Below are 19,335 nucleotides of genomic sequence, written 5' to 3'. Positions count from 1 at the left end.
GAGGGGCATCCAAGGTCAGACGGGCACAGTTTCAAAAGATACATCATTTGTTGCTTAGCCAGTGGCTGAGACGTTAATGGAGAGATTTAACAAAAATCTTTTAGTCTTTCAAACCAACATCATTTAATAGGACATCAGTAACATTCTTATAACTTTAATATTAGAAAGTAGGAGGGAGGGAGAAAGGAGGGGGAGAGGGAGGGAAAGAAGGGGGTGGAAGCAAGAGGAAGAAAGAGGAAAGAGAGAAAGAAAGGGGAAGTGGTTCCCAGCAACTCAGCCCTATAGACTCCTTCTGGGGCTGGCAGTGGTGGGGGAACTAGGGTGTCTGGTAGGTTCCCTACCCTCCAGCTTTACCTCTGACCCAAAAGCCTTGGCAGTCGTGGAGACCCTACACTGGGTGGGGTTTTATCTGCCTGTTGCATACTTAGCGGTTGGAATGGGGGTGGACAAACCTTTTCTGCAAAGAGCCGATAGTAAACATTTCAGGCTTTGCTGGCTATACGGTCTCTGGCAACTACTCTACGCCTGCCTTTGCAGCTGGAACGCAGCCACAGACAACACATAAATGAATGGGTGTGACCGGGTTCCCATAAGACTTTATTTACAAAAATAGGTGGTAGGCAGGCTTTGGCCCTTGGGCCAGAGCTAACTGACCCCTGGACTTAGCATATGAAGGAGAGGTGCCCTCCCTCCCAAGGACCTCAGATGCACTGGGTGGGATAAATCCTCTTCATTCATGATATGTTGGCATCATTGGGCCACCAATGGCCTTTTTTATCTTACGTATGTTTGGCATCATAGCCCAGCCATGTCAAAGTGACCAACAGAGTGAAGGCAGGGTCTGCCGCGACCCCAGCCCGTCCACATATAGACAATATAATGAACAACTGTGAGCCCACCACCCAAACCCAAGATCTGGAATATTTGCTGAAAACCAGCTTTATCTGTGTGCTACTTCCCTCTTCTCTACGCTGTTCCTCCTTAGCTGTATCGTACACCCGCTGACCTTGGGAGTTGTCCCTGCACTTCACTACAACCCGAACGCAACCTGTAGTGTTTAGTTTTACTCCTACTTGAACCCTATAAAAAGGATATTATATCATGTGTGGTCTTTCGGAAGCGTTTTTGGACCCAGCGTAGTTAGTTCATTCGTGTCACACGTAGGTGTCATTTTTGCCACAGCGTCATAGCATGTGACCCTCTGAGCCTTCTTTCCATAGCTGCTTCTGTTTTGTGCCAGTTCCCAAAAAGTGAACTGCATCCCTGATGCATTTGGATCAGAAGGCCTGGCATCAAAAAGTGCTTTGGGAATGTTTGAACACCACAGCTGGGATGTAGGTGTGGGAAAGGTCCCATCCCTCCTTTTCTTCCCATTTTCACCTTTTTTTTTTTTTTTGTCCCTGGAAAATGTTATTATATTTAAATGTTATATAAACCTGATATTATACTGTTTTTCCTTTGCAAGTACTGAGTGACAGACACTGCCCCACTTAACTGGGGCTGAACACTGAACAACACACACACAGGACATGTTCTAGTGGAGGATATAGGTAACAAGTGACCACAATGACAGATGGTGATAGAGGGATACTCAGGGAGGTGGGGTGACTGACCGGATATGTGTCTCTGAGCATCCAGCCCACAACCCCTGAATGCGACCATTTGCATGGAGCACTAATGGCATCCCACAAGGTGTGTTTTGTTTGTTTGTGTGTTTTTCAGTTTTGTTTTAAAATCAATAGCTTGAGCGAGGAACCTTCCACCATCTCACGTCTCCACCACGTGAGTCTCCGTTGTCTGTGGCTTTTCCATTTCAGGTGGAGAAAATGTTTCATCCCAGCCCTGTTTCTCTCACCTGCTTCCGGAATACCATGGGTCAGGGCTGCAGAGCTGCTCAACAATTTGGTCTGAGCCCAACGTGAATAAGAAAAAAGTCCTGGGGCCAAGAGAGCTTTGTCACTCCCAGGCCAAATGAGGATTCCCTGCGGGGAGGGGCGCTGGCCTTTAGTGGGTGCTCAGCTGGAACTCCCATCTGTCGCTATGGGATCACCTCGGTCTGAGGGTGGAGGGGGTGCCGTGGGATCACTGGGTTTAAAGCCGGGGCCACGATGGGACCCAAACACTGAGTAATGAGATCCTCGTGACTCGGGCTGGAAGCCGCAGTCTAATGAAGGGGCAAGCCTGCCTTTAAGTGCCTTATTTTTGTTTCCACTTTCAAAGGTCATGTTTGTGGCCCGTGTGTTCTAGGTGAGGAATTGTTCCTTCTTGGCCACACTTGAGCTAAAAGTAGGTGCGGGGGATGGGCAGCGAGACATGGCGGAGGGTGACTCAACTCTGCCTGGACGGTCACTCCCACACTGTCCCCTGGCAGCTGGATGAGACACCCTGCCCTTTCCCACCTGTCCTGCAGAAGGCTGAAGGGGGGCGGGCCAGGGTACCCCCTTCCCCAGGTCAGTGACGTGGGTAATGAAACAGCCCTCCAGGACTATCCCCGCCTGCCCGCCCGCAAAAAGAGCTGACCCTCCAGTGATTCCCGATGGAGATGTCACCAGTAACTTCCATCTCTCAGTGGTATCCAGGGGGTGGGCTGGGATCCCAGAAGACACTGCCTTCACTCCCTGTCGGTCACTTTGACATGACTGGACTCTGGTGCCCAGGGCCCTGGGACAGCGCCACCTGGAAGGGTTCTGCCCAGTACTGCCAGGGGGCAGTGGGGACCCCGACACGGTGGCTTCTCCTAAAGGGTCCTCCCCCAGTGGCCTTCCCCACGCATCCTCCCTCCCTCCCTCATGGGCTCTTCCTCTCTGAAACTGCATCTTCTAGAACTTTCCCCTGGTTTTGTGATTCCTCCTCCCACTTTCGGGGGCAGCTACCGTGTTCCTGTTTCACTCTGTGTTGTCAGGTCACTTCCTTGCAGCCCAGCCAGTGAGTCCTCCCCAGACGGCAGCCGCTAGGGAAGGCCTCCGTGGCCGGCCTGCTGGTGGACAGGCCCTCCGTTTTGCCCAAGGGAGCCACAGGCGGAAGACGGCGCCGGTGGTGCCTGCTGCGAGGTCCGCTGTCCACAGGCAGGTGCGGGCCAGCAGTGACCGACAAGAACCAGGACACTTCGGAAGCAGGGACAGAAGTTCTCCGTCGACAATGTGACTGCTCCAGCCCTGGAGGGGCCGGTGGGCACCCTCGGCTTGGATGTGACCCCGCGTTCCATGTGTGCTGCTCTGAGGGTCCTTATGCCTGTCCCCTCCCCTGCCCAGCCAGGTGCGAGGTTGTAGTGTGTATGAGAACATCCAGAATCTCAGAAATGTAAAATAATGGGAAAATAGGTTTTTCAAGTTGGGGTGGAGGGCAGGGGACCCTCTTTCAGGCCATGAGATGCGGGCAGCTTCTTGCCTCCACGTGATGGAGACGTGATGGAGAGCTGATGGCGGAGCGCAGCCCACCCTCGTCCTGGCTGGAGACGGGAGGCTGGGTGGACTGCACACCCCACACCACCCGCTCCAAGGGGCAGCTGGGCTGCCACCTGGGCTCTTACTTGCTAAGCTAACGAGGACTAGCCGACGAGAGGGGGCATGAACCACCCAGCCTGCGCACCCAGCTTCCCTCCACACTGGCAGCTGGGAGGGTGGCTCTGGGATTCCAGCCTTTCCATCGCTGCTCCTGGCTCCTGGGAAATGCCGTGCATTGGAGTCGGCCCACAGACCACATGCCTCAACGTCCCACGCCAGGGCCACTGCTGCTGCTCTGTCCATGCGGACGGGCGCCTGAGCCACAGGCCCGGCACTCGAGTGTTCAGTCCCCAAAATGAGGCAGCCTGGAAGGGGAGACCTGCCCGAGGTCACGGCCCACCAGCAGCAACGTGAGGACAGGACCCTTGTCTGCCGCCCCTCACTTCTTAGCTGTCCGTCCAGCCCCTTCCTAAGCCTGTGGGTGGGGAGGGATCCTCTCAGCATCTCTCCCTGCACCGCCACCCGCCCCCCCCGCCCCCTGCCCCGCCTGGTCCTGCTCCTGCCCCCGCTCCGGGCTCCAGGCTTGGGCTTGCAGGACTGAGCTTGGCTCCTTCTCGGGGTCTTGGCGGAGAAAGTGCAGAGCAGCAGTTCCCTCCACAAAGCCGCACTGTTCTCAGCAAATCCTCCCAGGAGCGGGGATGCATTTTTTTCAAATGATTCAGCAGCACGTGAATGGGAAGGGCCCGAGCCCAAGGCTTCGGAGGGCCCGAGCCCAAGGCTTCGGAGACCGTGACCAAGGCCTCTGGCATGAGATCCTGCTGGGCCCACAGGGAAAAGGGAGGAAAAGTGGCGGGGCTTGAGTCAGGGGTCCTATCTGGGTCCTGGGGGGTCGGGAGAGCAGCTTGGAAGCTGGGCAGTGAGTGCTGCAGCTTCTCTCTGCATCACCAGGGCGCTTTTAGAGATGTTTCCCTCCTGCTCCCAAGGGGAGCCAAAGCAAAGGGACAGGAAATGGAGATGGGAAAGCTGGTCTCCATGGAGACGGGGCATCCAGTGGACAACGGCTCACGTGTATGTACTAGAATCTTGAACAGCACTGGGCAGGCCTGGCAGATCCCCAGGTACCGGGCTCATGGGCATCGTGGACCAGGGCTGGGGCTGTACTGCTGTCTCCTGTTGTCTGTCCTGCACCCGTCACTCTCCCTGCCCCACCCTCAACTCCTGAAAAAACACATCTGCTCTGAGCAGTTGTCATTCCAGGCGTTTTTGACCCTAGCCTGAGTCACGCTGGCCAAGTCTTGCCCTCACACTGGACACCACAGCCCTGCCGTGGACATCTGTTGGCTCCTGGGGTTGGGGAGGTTTGGGGGACCTGGGCGTGGGTCTGGTCTCTCACAGCTGCTACAGGGATGGAAGAAGGCCTTGGTTCCCTGCAGCATCACAGAGCTGTTTTTAATTACTTCATTTCCCTGAAAGCAGGGAATTTGGAGGAGGTCTGCTCCACCGCTGGCTGAACAGGACCTGGCATTGAGGCCAGGGAAGGCAGAGCTGAGTGCTTGGGGAGAGCCCCCAAGGCCATGTCCACCATGGGGCAGCTGGAAAGGTGAGGGCTGGGTGCACACTGAGGTCAGAGGGGCAGGTGGGGCTGGATGCTCCCACGGCCTTCTGGGCACCAGGCCAGCACTGACGCCATGCATTCCTTGTGACATCTCCCAGGCTGCTCGGCCACATCCCGTTTCCACATGCCTGTTCTGTAGGGAGGGGCGTGGCCCCGAAACCTGGGGAGTCCAAGCGGTCTGCAGTCCATGTGAACACGACCCTCTTTCTAAATCATCATCCACCCGCCCCCTGCCCCTGTAGCTGGTGCGGTCTGCCCCCCACCCCAAAGAAGCAGATGCAGCCCATTGCAAAGGCTCACAGTGTCTTTACCGTGCTCCCCACAGCCCACTGAGATGGTTTAGTTACTTGTAAGCAGTTAGGGATCCCTCGGTAATCCAGAGCAGGGCTCTGAAAAATATGATCACTTCATTACAGCTTTCATGGGGCAGAGCAGCAGGCTGTGTGTCTGGGGTGTAGATACAGGAAGCGGGGCACCCCTCATTTTCTGACTCTACCCTTAAGGGTTAGTGGTGGCTGGGGTGGAGGCACCCCAGTCCACCCTCCACTGGGACTTGGGGCAAGTTCATCAAAATTCAAAGGTTAAGGGGCCTCCGCCAGGTCAACCAGCCATACAGTGTCACTGTGTCCACCCTAAAGGGACAAGAGACCCTCTTCCCAAGAGGCAGCCTCGGGATGTAGCTGCAGGCATTAAGCGAGGACTTTGGTAGCTCTGTGATTTGAGGGTGTAGATGTCTACCCTCATGGCGCCCCTTCTCTGGAGAGTGTAGACAAGAGTGTGGAACCCTCCAGCCCTCCCCAAGTACCCCAGCAGTGCAGAGCACACCTGGAGAGCTGGGGGTCCGAAGCCTGACCTGGAGTAAGTGGGGGCTGGATCTCGCCTGGGACAAAATCGTTGCTTTCTGAATTCCTCTGAAATGGTTGGCGTGTAGTTTTTCCCAGAGACAAGGAAAAGGACCAAGTGACCCTCTACTCAAACCAGGGCTCGCGTTCCAGGCACAGCAGCAGAGGGGCCCCCACCCACTCTTGATTGGGGCCAGTAGGGTCTTTGGCAAATGTGCCGGCCAGTCGAAAGCCCCTGACCTCTCCCGCACAGCGGGTGGCTTTGAGACCGTGTGCCCCTCACCGGAGGGACCACTGGGCATTTTCCATGAGGCCGTGAGCAGGGCGGCGAGGTCCGTGTTAGTGCCTGTCTCGCTGGGCGCCCCTTCCAGATCGGAGCTGGAGGCTGCGGTAGGCGGGCGGGGAGGTGACGGTGGCCTCTGCTGATGCTGAGCCCCCCTCGCCCCCCTGAGTCAGCGCATACACGTAAGGCTCAGACGATTCAGGGTTTTGACCTTGTATTTAGACGGATGTTCTTCCGAATCCTGGAGATTCCCGCACCTGTTGCAGGCAGACCTGTGATTTTTCCCTGAGCCGGAAGCTCTGCCTGGGCAGGCTCTGGGATCTGGGGATTCTGGGGTGTTGAGTGTGTTGGTGCAAGGCCGTGAATGTGTAAAAGTCAGAGTCCTGACATCCCCAGTCTTACCGTGCTCTGGGGTCAGGAGCCCATGCCGAGCAGCGTAGCCCCGTCGGGAAAGGTCCTACAGGATACATTCGTACGTGTAGCATATGGCATTCCTCTGGAGAGAAGTTGGGCCCGTGGTAAGACAGTCAAGATAATTCAGTTTATTTCAGTGTGAAATAAATGAACTTCTGACAAGCAGTTCTCTTTCAGGGCCCGGCTCCCCCGTAGACTATGTCCTTGGCTTGTTGTTAATCTCCATTGCTTCCCCGATCAGGTCTGCAGACACGTGAGGACTGAGATGTTGGCGGGGTGTGGGCGAGACTTGAATCGGCCTGGGCTGGTCGAGTGTGCTGCTCCTCTGGGCCGGCCCTGGCCACAGGGTGTGCTGGGGACACCCAAGGTTTCCTGCCAGCCTCCTCCCCGTCCCCTCCCCCCAGGGCAGTGGCACAGTCTGGCCTCCGTTGGTTTTGCCTGGGCTGTCGTCATCTCTCGTAGTCTGAACATAGCCTGTGTTCTTTAGATCGTCGTCCGCAACCTTGACTTTCCACCCGTTCTTTTCCACCCGTTCTTTTCCATCCCAAATCTGGCTGGGTGGACTAGGGATTGTTTTTGCAGGCTCCTAGCGGGGGGAAGTGACATCATGTGGTGTCCACAGCCCGAGGGGTGGGGGCGGGGGCTCTGCGGTTGCTTGTGCTTTGAATTAAGTCCACGGCTGTGCATTCCAGTAGCCAACATCTGGCAGTGAATTCATCAGCCAGTGTATCACCCTTGATCTCAAACCCAGATGTTGTGTTAACGGCAGAAGAGAAAGAAGAAAAAATCTGAGCAGCCCAGGGAGAGGCCATCATTTTTGCGTCCAAAGAGGTTAGGACAGGAATCTTCATGAAGACTCTCCCTCCTACTGCTGCCTCTCGTTCCCCAGGGGCAGGATGGGGGAGCAGAGCTGCTCACTCACGGGGTGGGGGGGACAGGACCTAGGCTGACCCCCACCCCAGGGCCAAACACCAGGCCCAGCATGCAGTAGGTGTTTGGTAAACATGAGTCCGTGCCTCCATTTTAACTTCTTCCCAGATTCTTTGGGTCTCTTTGCTTCTCCCCAGCCCTGTCCTTTAAATGGCCTGGGACTCAGAGAGGCCCATCCCTCACTTGGAGTGGCCTCCAGTCTGGAGCTCAGGGTTATGCCCATTGCACTAGGTGCAGGAAACACATTTCTGGAAAGCTCTTCTTGCCTCCTTCTCTGTCCGCCACTGGCAGTTGGAAAGAGTGTGCTTCTTGGTTTTCCTATCCATCATCTATCTTCCTGCCTGGGTTGGATCTCCTCGAAGGCAGGGACTGTTACTGAAGACCTTCCCACACCTTACCCCTTTTGCCCTTTGGGCAACAGGAGGGGGCCCGTGCTTTTCGGATTTATACTTAAAAGGCAGTCCAACTCGGAACTCTGAGCTTGGCCTGGAAGACAGTCCCCACTCTGGCTCATGCTGGGGGCAGAAAGCTGAGGGTCGGGATGTCCGCAGCCGAGTTGGCCGGGGTCCACTGTGCTGCTGCCCTGCCTGCCCTCCCTCCCTTGTGGGGCCCCTCAGGTCTCCTATCTGTAACTTGCCTGTGGGAGCCTCTGGCTGTGATCAATTCAGCTGCCAATGCTTTGCCTGTGTCCCCCCACCCCACCCCATGCAGAGTGGTGCTGAGCCCAGGTGGTACCTGCTGCCCTGAGCAGCTCAGCGCCGTGGGTCCCTCGCACCTACGCGGACGGGTGTGCGCCCAGCATCTCTCTTTCATGGTTGGAGGGTGTTGACACTTCGGGGAAGGTTTCCATAGAACTGGGCTTTCTTTTCTCTCTTGCTTCACTTTCTTTCCTTCCATTTCTCTCTTTTTTTTTTTTTAATGTTTATTTGTTTATTCATTTATTTTTGGCTGCATTGGGTCTTCGTTGCTGCGCGCGGGCTTCCTCTATTTACGGTGAGCAGGGGCTGCTCTTCGATGCGGTGCACGGGCTTACCATTGCGGTGGCTTCTCTTGTTGCGGAGCACGGGCTCTAGGTGCGCGGGCTTCAGTAGTTGTGGCACATGGGCTCGGTAGTTGTGGCACATGGGCTTAGTTGCTCCACAGCATGTGGGATCTTCCCAGACAAGGGATCAAACCTGTGTCCCCTGCATTGGCAGGTAGATTCTTAACCACTGCGCCACCAGGGAAGTCCCCCCATTCTCTTTCATTTTGTAAAACGTTGAGATTCCCACCCAGAATTCAAAGACCCTGAAGAATCTGAATTCCTGTGCTGCGTGGACGAGCCCAGTTGGAGATCCTCCCCACCCCACCCACCACCTCCCTGCAGGCAGCTGGCAGCCCAGGGGCCAGTGAACATTCTAGTCTTAACTCTGGACCCTGGATTCAACCAATCCCTTCTTTTCTGACAAATTTTAAAAGGCAAGTGTGTGGTCTGTAACCCCAAAGCAGGTGCATCAGGAAGCTGCATCAGACCCAGACCCAGGATCCTCACCGCCCAGAGTGGGCTTCCCAGGCCTGAACGTGGCACAGCTCTCCTTACCCCTCACCCCCCGAATGCAAGAATTCGCACCATTCTTCTCCGAGGTGCTGTTTTTGTTCTGTCCTGAGCTACACGTGCATCGTGTGTCAGGCACCGCGTCACGTGCCCCCCATCTCTTAGTCTTCCCACACCTTGATGGTGTACAGATACTGGCGGCGGTGTCTCCGTTTCTGATGTGAGCAGCTGAGTCCCAGGGAGGCCAGGGAACTTCCCTGAGGCTACACAGCAGGGAGGGGCTACAGCAGGATGGAGCCCCTCTGCTGCCCCCTTTCAATTAAGAACTCAGACTGCCTGGGAGCCTTAGGAGCTTTTATAAGAGAAAAATGCATAGACCTTGATGTGTGGAATGGAATGGAGACTCTTGGCTGTTTGGGAGTAGTTTTTGCTTATTTTTTTTTTTTTTAATTTTATTGAAGTATAGTTGATTTACAATGTTATTAATTTCTGCTGTACAGCAAAGTGATTCAGTTATACATATATATATATTCTTTTTCATATTCTTTTCCATTATGATTTATCACAGGATATGGAATATACTTCCCTGTGCTCTGCAGTAGGACCTTGTTGTTTATCCATCCTGTATATAATAGTTTGGATCTGTTAATCCCAACCTCCCAATCCCTCCCCACCTCCCCCTTGGCAACCACAAGTCTGTTCTCTATGTCTGTGAGTCTGTTTCTGTTTCGTAGATAAGTTCATTTGTGTCATATTTTAGATTCCACATATAAGTGATATCATATGGTATTTGTCTTTCTCTTTCTGACTTACTTCGCTTAGTATGATCATCTCTAGGTCTATCCATGTTGCTGCCAATGGCATCACTTCATTCTTTTTTATGGCTGAGTAGTACTCCATTGTATATATGTACCACATCTTCTTTATCCGTTCATCTGTCGATGGACATTCAGATTGTTTCCGTGTCTTGGCTGTTGTGAATAGTGCTACTATGAACATAAGGGTGCTTTTATCGTTTTTTTTTTTTTTTGGCTGCATTGGGTCTTTGTTGCTGCACGTGGGCTTTTCTCTAGTTTCAGCTAGTGGGGGCTTCTCTTCATTGTGGTGCGTGGGTTTCTCATTGGGTGGCTTCTCTTGTTGCAGAGCACAGGCTCTAGGCGCGTGGGCTTCAGTAGTTATGGCACTCGGACTCAGTAGTTGTGGCTCTCAGGCTCTAGAGCACAGGCTCAGTAGTTGTGGCACATGGGTTTAGTTGCTCCACGGCATGTGGGATCTTCCCGGACCAGGGCTCGAACCCGTGCCCCCTGCATTGACAGGCGGATTCTTAACCACTGTGCCACCAGGGAAGCCCAGGGGTGCTTGTATCTTTTTGAATTATAGTTTTCTCCAGATACATGCCCAGGAGTGGGATTGCTCGATCATACGGCAACTCTATTTTTAGTTTTTTGAGGAACCTGCATACTGTTTTCCATAGTGGCTGCACCAATTTACATTCCCACCAACAGTGTAGGGGGGTTCCCTTTTCTCCACACCCTCTCCAGCATTTGTTATTTGTAGACTTTTTAATGATGGCCGTTCTGACTGATGTGCAGTGGTACCTCATTGTAGTTTTGACTTTTTGCTTATTTTCTAATGGCCAGCAGTGTGTTTATTGAACACCTATAATGCAGTAAGCATTGTGCAGGGTGCTGGACCTCTGAAAAGCAGTGCCAAAAAGTTCCAAAAAGCGTGCAGAATTAGGTGTACCATAGTAAAATCTGGCAGCATTGCTCCTTTTAGAACTGTTATCTCCGTTGGATGTTCCTGGTTCATTTGATATCACGAGCTGAGGACGACGCTGCGGAAGAGCAGACTTAACGACAGGACTAATCTGATGTTTACTGATTCACATAAACACTTTTTTGTGCAGCACTGCAATAAGGTATAGATGAGGCAGGTCGTAAGAGGGACCAAGACAAACCTAACCTGTGCTGCCCTCCAAGTATCTCAGGGTCAGCTCAGCAAATAGTGAGCCCTAACTGTTCTGTGGTTAGAACATAGCTTCTGTCTGTTAGAAGCTCCCAGGGCCCTGAGCAGACGGGTACAGATGTTTACAGCAGAGTGGATGAGAGATGTGGAATATACCAGGTGCTACGGGAGGACTGGATTTCCCAGAGGGAAGATGGGGAAGGGCTATTTCAGCTGGGTCTTGAAGGATGAATGGAAGTTCTCCAGGCAGAGAGAGGGAGATGGCATTCAAGGCAGAAGAAACTTGCCTGTCTAGAGGTATGGACACCCTTGGGCAGGTTCAGATTCAGGGAGTATTATGGACTGGTGGGAGAGCAAGAGCGGGAGGCCACCACGGCAGCCGAAATAGTCCCTGGCTGGCACCAGGTTGCAAAGGGTCTTCTGTTTTAGATGAGGGCAGTGGGCAGCCGAAAAAGATGTTTGAACTGGACGGGACGTGACTGAGAAAACATAACACGTGCTGGGGAGGGAGGATGGGTGGGGGTCGGGAGGAGACGCTGGGATCAGGTTGACCAGCTACCAAGGGCAAGGCCCTCTGTTCTACGGTGGCATTTCCTAGATGTGGCTTTGTAGGTTGGGGCCTGGCTCAGCCTGGGAAACAGGAACCTGTGGCCTCGGCCAGTCATGACTCAGCGCCGACAGAAGAAAAAATAAGGATGGGTTTGGGCCTGGGTGGGGCGCTGGGGCTGTGGCGTGGGGCTCTGGTGCCAGGCTGGGATCCAGAGAGCATTTCAGGGGTCCAGGGAGATGGGGCACAGATGGGGATCCGCGTGCCTGGGCCTCCCTGCTCTACGGGAGAAGACAGCCCTGCCTGGGGGCTCTGAGATTCCAGCCGCCCACTGGGGAGTGGAGGTGGGAGGCTCCTCTGAGCCCATCTGCTCCTTGTTTCTTTATTTTGCTCACACCCACACTCACGTGACCCTCATCCAGCGTGACCCTGAACAGCCGAATCTTGGAGGACAAAGCTTTTAAAGCCATTAAAACAGGCCGTGCCACCAGCGGATAAGCCTCGAAATGAAAAAAGGGAGGGCTCTGCCCAAGCGACAGGGTGAACTGATCCGCGCCCCGTCAGGTTATGGGTTGGAGCAGAGTCCTGGCTTAATTGCTAGTAGGAAGCCCTGGGGTGCATGGCCCTCGAGCAGCCTCAGGCCCCAGGGAACATTCCGGAACCTTCCCAGCCTGACCTCTTCCCCTCTCCTTCATCTCGTGTCACGTTCCAGGATCATCTTTCTTTCTGTTCGGACTTTGTCCTCGGCATCTGTCCCTCACGTCTGCTAGAGATGCTCCTGAATGTCTCCTTCACCCATTCAACGGTTAAAATGTTCAACCGTCCTCTGCTGTGCCTCTGATAGAATATGTGTTATTACAGAGAATCATCCCTGCGACATCTCTCAGGGACACGTTGAGGACAGATTAGGAGGCTGACAAGATAGACCTTTTAGATGGAAGACCCCCAACCTAAATATGATGGGGCCCCTCGTAGGTAGGTAACGCCCCCTCTGCCTTCAGCCCAAGAGAGCCTGATTGCCAGTAGGCTATGGGGGGCGGGGACTCTCACCATCCTTCACTGCGTGATGAGGATTGCAGAGCAGTCAGCGTGCTTATCTGCTTCCCCAGCCACAGACACATACACATGGGGGAGAAGGAAGAGAAGCCCCAGAGCACTCAAGCATGACATCAACAGCGAGCTGTTGTTCAAATCAGTGACGGCCCCAGCAGCCCCCTGTCGTGAGGGACGAGAGCTTCTGCTCTGGGGCCCTGTCGACCGAGGGCTCTAGCTTCACTCCTGGTCTTCCCCCTCGGGATGGAGTTCGATGCTGTACCCAGGGCTGGGATCATCTTGCCCCTCACCTCCCACCTCCCTGCTGCCCCTTGCCCCCTCCTTAGAGCCAGGACAGTCTTTCGGGGACTCTGCTCACCTCTCTGTCTTTGTTTTGCAGTGATCAGGGCCAAAGCCGTCAGCGAGAAGGAGGTGGACTCCGGGAATGACATCTACGGCAACCCCATCAAGCGGATTCAGTACGAGATCAAGCAAATAAAGGTAACGGCGACTGTCCCTGGGTTGCTCCATCGGGCAGAGCTGGGGGAGATTTGGGAGCAGGGCCGGGGACCAGGCGGGGCTGTCCCACCATCTCAGTGCACCACTGGGTCCCTAGAACTCGGTCCAGCCACCTGTGAGGCAGACAGCTAGGAGCAAGGGCATCAAGCCACAAGTGGATCTGATTTTCCTTAATCTGTAAATGCTGAGAAGTCGTGTGGGCATGGTATGTTCCCATCAGCTAGGTTATTTCAGAAATGTGTTATCTTCATTTTGATGAATATAAATCAGTGGCAGAGCCTCAGCCTTAAGTTACCAAGTTCACAGCATCCGTGGAACGTTCTGTGAGTGCCTCTTCACCTCTCCATGGCGGGTTCAGAGGCAGCGGGAACTTGGCTGTTGCCTCTGGGAGCCCACGACCAATGTGAGAGCAGATGACCTAATTCCCCCAAACTGCGGGTGGACTCTAGTCTTGCCTGGTTAGCTTTATGTTCTAAGAGGAGGGGGGATTTGGAGAGAGGAGGACTCCTGTGGACAGGTGTGCTGGGACAGCTTCCTGAGAGAGGGGAGTTGAGGAACAAATGGACATGGCAGCCTGGCTGGTGACGGAGAAGATGCTTTGCCGGGGGAAGGGAGGGACGGGAGGCATTGGGGGCTGCAGACTGAGAGGGCGGTGGCATTTGTTAGGTTTTCAGAATGGTGGTTGTGTTCAAGGTCATATGGCAAGGAGCCCATATTTGGGAGGGAGGGAGGGAGGGGAGGACATGGAGGGGAGGTTGGGAAGACAGGACCAGTGCTGATGGAAGGTTATTGTTGTTGACAATAACTAACTTGGTCTATAAGAGGGAAGAAGATTCTAGGCTCCAGCTGGAGGGACAGCTTTTCGACCTGGTTAGTAGTTGTGGCCATCCATATTTAATTTTGTTACAAAAATAAAAAATAGAACATAAATGTTACCAGAAGGTCAAAGAAATGCTTAATCATTGTGTCTGTGTCATTTAAAGAGGTGACCCAGTGTCTCAGTGCCTACATCTCTATTTATGAAGCAGGAAGGACAGTTATCTCTGCTCTCACCACTCATTGAGGGGTCGTGAAAAGGCAGGTGTTGACAGCAAGGAAGCACTTTCAGCCCTTTGGTGACAGACGTCGTTTATAACCTTTCTTGGCATGGGTTGGGGTGTAGCTCTTGCAAAGCCGGTGCATCGTGACATTGGGATGACCAGGTTCCATTTGAGTTTGCTTGTTGAAACTCTTCCCCCCAAAACCAAACAACGCTATTAATCTCGGTTTAGCCACAGCAAGAGTCCTGATGCGGTTCGTGTGGAATCGTGGAGCCCGCGTGTCTGTGATCTACAGCCGTGTTTAGCCTCCGCTGTTGTGTCGTCCTGGCGCATGCGTGCGCTCCCCTTTCCATTACCCCCACCCCCGCTCACCCGGCTTCCAGCAGCCTGCACCCCCAAAACTGGGGTGGAGGGCAGTTCTCAGTCCACACTCAGGCCCCCACCTGCCACTGTCCCCAATGGGGCCACAGGAGCTCCCTGGCTGTGGCTTTCTCACTTCCTGCCTGGGCACTGGAACAATGCACCCCTTCACCTGGGCAGCAGGTCTGTTCCCAAGAGGCTGTAAGAAAATCACAAGTTGAAAAGTCAAACTCCACTTGCCCAGGGAGTTACATCCTAATTGAGAGGTGCCTCTCCGCTCTGGTCCCCGTCAAATAGCCAGTGCTTAAAATTCCTGGAAATACACAAAAGTGGTGATCCTCCGTGATGGGTCAGAATCACCTGGAGATACATAAGCCCCTCCCCAGGGATTCTGAGATGACCTCACAGGTGGTAGGGAGAGCAGGTGTATTATCTGAGGCGGGTCCCTCTGGATGACATTCTCATGCCCAGCCTGGTGACAACTGCCACACTAAGCAGTAAATCAGAGCGACTCCAGGGAATCCTGCGCATTAGGAATGGTCGTCTTCTAATGTCTCGCTGGTACATCTCCATCCCCTTTTCCATGTTGGCAGTACCACGGGTGCAGGTTGGGGCGCCCCTCTGTGTTCGGGATGGGAACGTGGCTGTGCCGCCCAATTCGTTGACATTCCTCATCCTCCTCTTTCCAGATGTTCAAGGGACCTGACAAGGACATAGAGTTTATCTACACGGCCCCCTCCTCCGCAGTGTGCGGGGTCTCGCTGGACATTGGAGGAAAGAAGGAGTATCTCATTGCAGGTGTGTATATGGATATGGGCATGGAACGTTCTTAGAGACCGTCCAGGGGCAGGGAGGCGGGGCGGCTCGAAGTGGAACAGAGCCCTGACATACGCACAGTGCTATTCAGAAGTCTCAGGGATTCCCTGCCTAATTCCCGTCAGAGAATTAGTGAATTTTCTCCTGTCCTCGGCATTCCCCTTGTTAGAATAGTGGAACCAATGTGACTTGATGGTAAGGAACAAAGTAAACCGGTATTCATAGGAAATTTGAGGTCAGGTGGACGCAGAGAGGTGAGATGCCCGATGTGCTCAAGCCTGGACAGGAGGCGGGGAAGGAGAGTTGAAACCTCATTTTAGATCTCTTGGTATTATTATGCTCTCTACTCACCTGCTGCTTTGTTCATCGTATCCCTCTTTTTTTACTGTGATAAAATATATATAACATAAAATGTACCATTTTAGCCATTTTTAGGTGTACAGTTCAGTGGCATGAAGCACATTCACACTGTTGTACAACCATCACCACCATCCGTCTCCAGAACTTTCATCTTCCCAAACTGAAACTCCATGCCTGTTAAACTCCCCCTCGCCCCAGCCCTGGCGATCTCCATTCTGCTTTCTGTCTCGGTGAACCTGACTCCTCTAGGGGCCTCATAAAAGTGGAATCCTACAGCGTTTGCCCTTTTGTGATGGGCTGATTTCACTGAGCATCATGTTCTCAAGGGTCAGCCATGTTGCAGCAAATGTCAGAATTTCCTCCTTTTTTAAGGCTGAATAATACTCCGTTGTATGGATAGACCACGTTTTGTTTATCATTGCATCTCTTTTTAAAATTACATTCTTTTATTCTTACATAAAATGATTTCCCTTTACTTCTTTCTACTGCCTCCTCTGCCCACCCACCTAGGCTTCACCCCCAGAGTCCAGAGCAGGTGTCCTCACAATCAGCACTATTGACATTTGAGACCAGATCGTTCTTTGTTGGGGGGCTTTTCCTATGCATGTAGGATATTTAGCTACATCCCTGGCTTCTACCCACTAATTGCTGTGACATCCTCCCCCCACTCGTGGGGTCTCCGACATCACCAAATGTTCCCGGGGCGGGGGCAGAATCACCCCGAGATGAGACCCCCCCCGCTCTAACAGAACCTCCAGTGATGCCGTAAATGCTGTATGCCCGTGCTGTCCGGTATGGCCGCCATGAACCACACGTGGCTGCTGAGCACTTGAGCTGTGGCTGGTGCAACTGAGGGGCTGGGGCTTTCATTTTACTTCATTGCAATTGATTTAAATGTAAATGTGAACAGCCATCTGCAGCTGGTGGCCCCTATTCTGGCCGGTGCTGTCCGGGTCAGCTAAGGAACCTCACTGTCCGCTTCTAGGGAAAGTAGGAGTCAGATCACAAACTTAAGAAAAAAGAAGAGACAGGACACCTCCCCGAGACCGACATCCTATTTTGTTCCCAAAATCCCAATTTAATCATAAAATTAATTCCAAATCCAAATCTCCATGATTTGGGGGATTTTCTTCCATCCAGGTTATTTCACATATTTCAACACATGTTTAGCAGGTGCCCACTAGGTGCCTAGCTCTGTGCTCGGCATGGCAGGAGGTTCAGGAGGAGAGATCCTGGGGCCCTGCTGTCAGGAAGCCCATGTTACCCACCCGGGGGGGACAGGAGAAGAAGGTAAAGAAAGTAAGATAAGTTTCACATGTGGGGAAATGTGAATAGTGAGTGAATGCTTAAAAGGTACAAAGAGTCAGAGACCCTAGCAGATGCCAGGACCCAGAAGATGTAGTGTCGGGAGAAGGTGCTGACCTTGGCCATGCAAGGGCGGTGCTGCAGGGAGGGAGGTGCAGCGGGGCCAAGGAGGCTTCTGGAATCTCTCCTTGGACAAGTACCTCCCTCCCTTCCACAAAATGCTCACATCCAGCACCTGCTTCCTTGAGTTTCTTTGTCATTACCTCAAGACTTTTGTCCCTCTCCTTGGGGATAATGGGAGATTTTTTTCCTTCCTTTATAGGCCCTTCTGAACTTCCTAAATGTTTTATTTTGAGCACCTATTATTTTTTAACATCTTTCTTGAGATATAATTCACACAGCATACAATTCACCCATTTAAAGTGTATAATTTAAGGGTCTGGGTGTATTTACAGAGGTGTGCAACCATCAGCACCGTCAGAAAGAAACCCTATACCTTTTAGCTATTACCTTCCTAACCCCCATTCTCCCCTGACCCCAGCTCTCAGCAACCACTAATCTTTCTTTGTAGATTTCTTTACTCTGGACTTTCTTATGAATGGAATCGTGTAACATATGGTCCTTTGTGTCTGGCTTCTTTCAGCATAATGTTTTTTTAAGTTTTTAATGTTTTTAATGTTTTGTTCATGTTGTAACCTATATCAGAACTTCACTCCTTTTTATGGCCGAATAATATTCCACTGGATGGATGTACTACATTTTGCCTATCCATTCAGCATTTCTCCTATCCATTCAGCATTTCACTGGGGTTGTTTCTGCCTTTTGTCTATTATGAGCAATGCTGCTCTGAACATGTGTGTGCAAGTTTTTGCCTGGACGTGTGTTTTCATTTCTCTTGGGTAGATACTTAGGAGTGGAACTGCCGGACCTATGGTGACTCTGTGTTTCACCATTTGAGGAACTGACAGACTGTTTTACAAAACAGCTGCACCATTTCACATTTGCAGTATCTACTGGTTTTACAACAGGAAAGATGATATCAAATGGAGAGAAGCAGATGAGGACAAAATCACGGTGCAGAGAGCTGACAACCTGACTGTGACATCACAGTAGCACAGGAAATGGCACTGGCGGAGACACACCTGGTTCAGGGACCTTATCGCCCTAGCAAATCAAAGGCTTCTAATTTTCTGCGTCCTTTTTTTGTCCTTGTCTCTAACACCCTTTAAAATGAGAGCCTCAGCCGTCCTGCTGGGTCTCCACACTGCCCTCTAAGGGCTGTCTGGCCAAACTGCAGAGCTGCCGCAGCCCTTATTCAAGGAGGGAGAGCCTGCATCCTGCCGAGGGCGGCTCCTGGTGGAAAAGCGACCTCAGTGTGGGCTAGGACCCGCTTCCAGACCTGCCCAGCTGAATCCTTACCCACGCTGAGGCTCTGTCTTAAAGGCCTCTACATCAGGCTTCACCAGCTCCCTGTTAATAGAAATAGGAGTGCCCTTTTCCTGGAGCTGACGTTCTCCAAATGCTTTCCATGTGGGTTCCATTTAATCCTCACTACCCCCTATTATGATCCCCATTTTACAGATGAGGAAAACTGAGGAGTAGAGGATGGAGCCGTGTTCCCAGGTCCCATGGTGTGTGCCTGAACCCACTTTCACTTTCAAGCCGATTGTTAAACTTTGGTTGATGTCATGGTGGTAGCTTGAAATTGGCCAGAGGGGGAGTATTTACACCACAGAATTAGGGCAAATGCTACACACCAGATCTTTTCCTCCCAGGAGAGCTGCTGGTCAGGCGTTTCTCAGCACACCCCTGACAGCGTCACACTGCCGGGGAGTGGTGCAGTGGTGCAGCCAGAATTTACACCCTGGTCTGCCTGACCCCTGGGTCTGTTACACTCTGCTTCTTCCATCATTGGTCCAGGTTTAGAAGTCTCACTGCCCCAAAGCCTAACCCAGCAGTCCTCCACACGCACTGCTCGTTGGAATTCCACAGGGAGTTTGCAAAAATCCTGATGCCCAGGCGGCACCCCAGACCAATTCAAGCAGAATCTCCAGGGGTGGGGCCCCAGCATCAGCATTTGTAAAGCTCCCTAGGAGAGTCCAGTGTTCAGCCAGGACTGAGAACCTGCCCTCCTCTGGGTCAAGGCAGACCTTTTGTTCCAGAGGTGCCAAATAGCCAGTCTGCACACACTCAGGAGAGCTGAGCCCCAGCAGCCATGGTTGGTCACCTCCCTCGAGGTCAGTAGCCTCTTGACATTATTTCATCTCCTGGCACCCTTCTCAGTCAGTCAGACCTACCTCTTGCCCCGAGAGTCTGAGGAGCGGGGC

At 52.8% G+C, this 19,335-nt stretch overlaps 1 protein-coding gene across 1 annotated transcript in view; it reads left to right on the top strand.

Moving 5' to 3' along the window:
- The window catches only part of TIMP2 (TIMP metallopeptidase inhibitor 2), a 47,862-nt gene that overhangs the window by 23,351 nt on the left and 5,176 nt on the right, over window positions 1-19,335 (top strand). Inside the window, exons 2-3 of the mRNA XM_068529661.1 lie at window positions 13,009-13,109; window positions 15,217-15,325. Of these exons, the coding sequence (XP_068385762.1) occupies window positions 13,009-13,109; window positions 15,217-15,325 (210 nt within the window). The remainder of the gene's footprint in view (window positions 1-13,008; window positions 13,110-15,216; window positions 15,326-19,335) is intronic.

Source organism: Eschrichtius robustus, chromosome 20 (assembly GCF_028021215.1).
Source record: "Eschrichtius robustus isolate mEscRob2 chromosome 20, mEscRob2.pri, whole genome shotgun sequence".
NCBI lineage: Eukaryota > Metazoa > Chordata > Mammalia > Artiodactyla > Eschrichtiidae > Eschrichtius > Eschrichtius robustus.
This window is presented reverse-complemented; position numbering and strand designations above follow the sequence as displayed.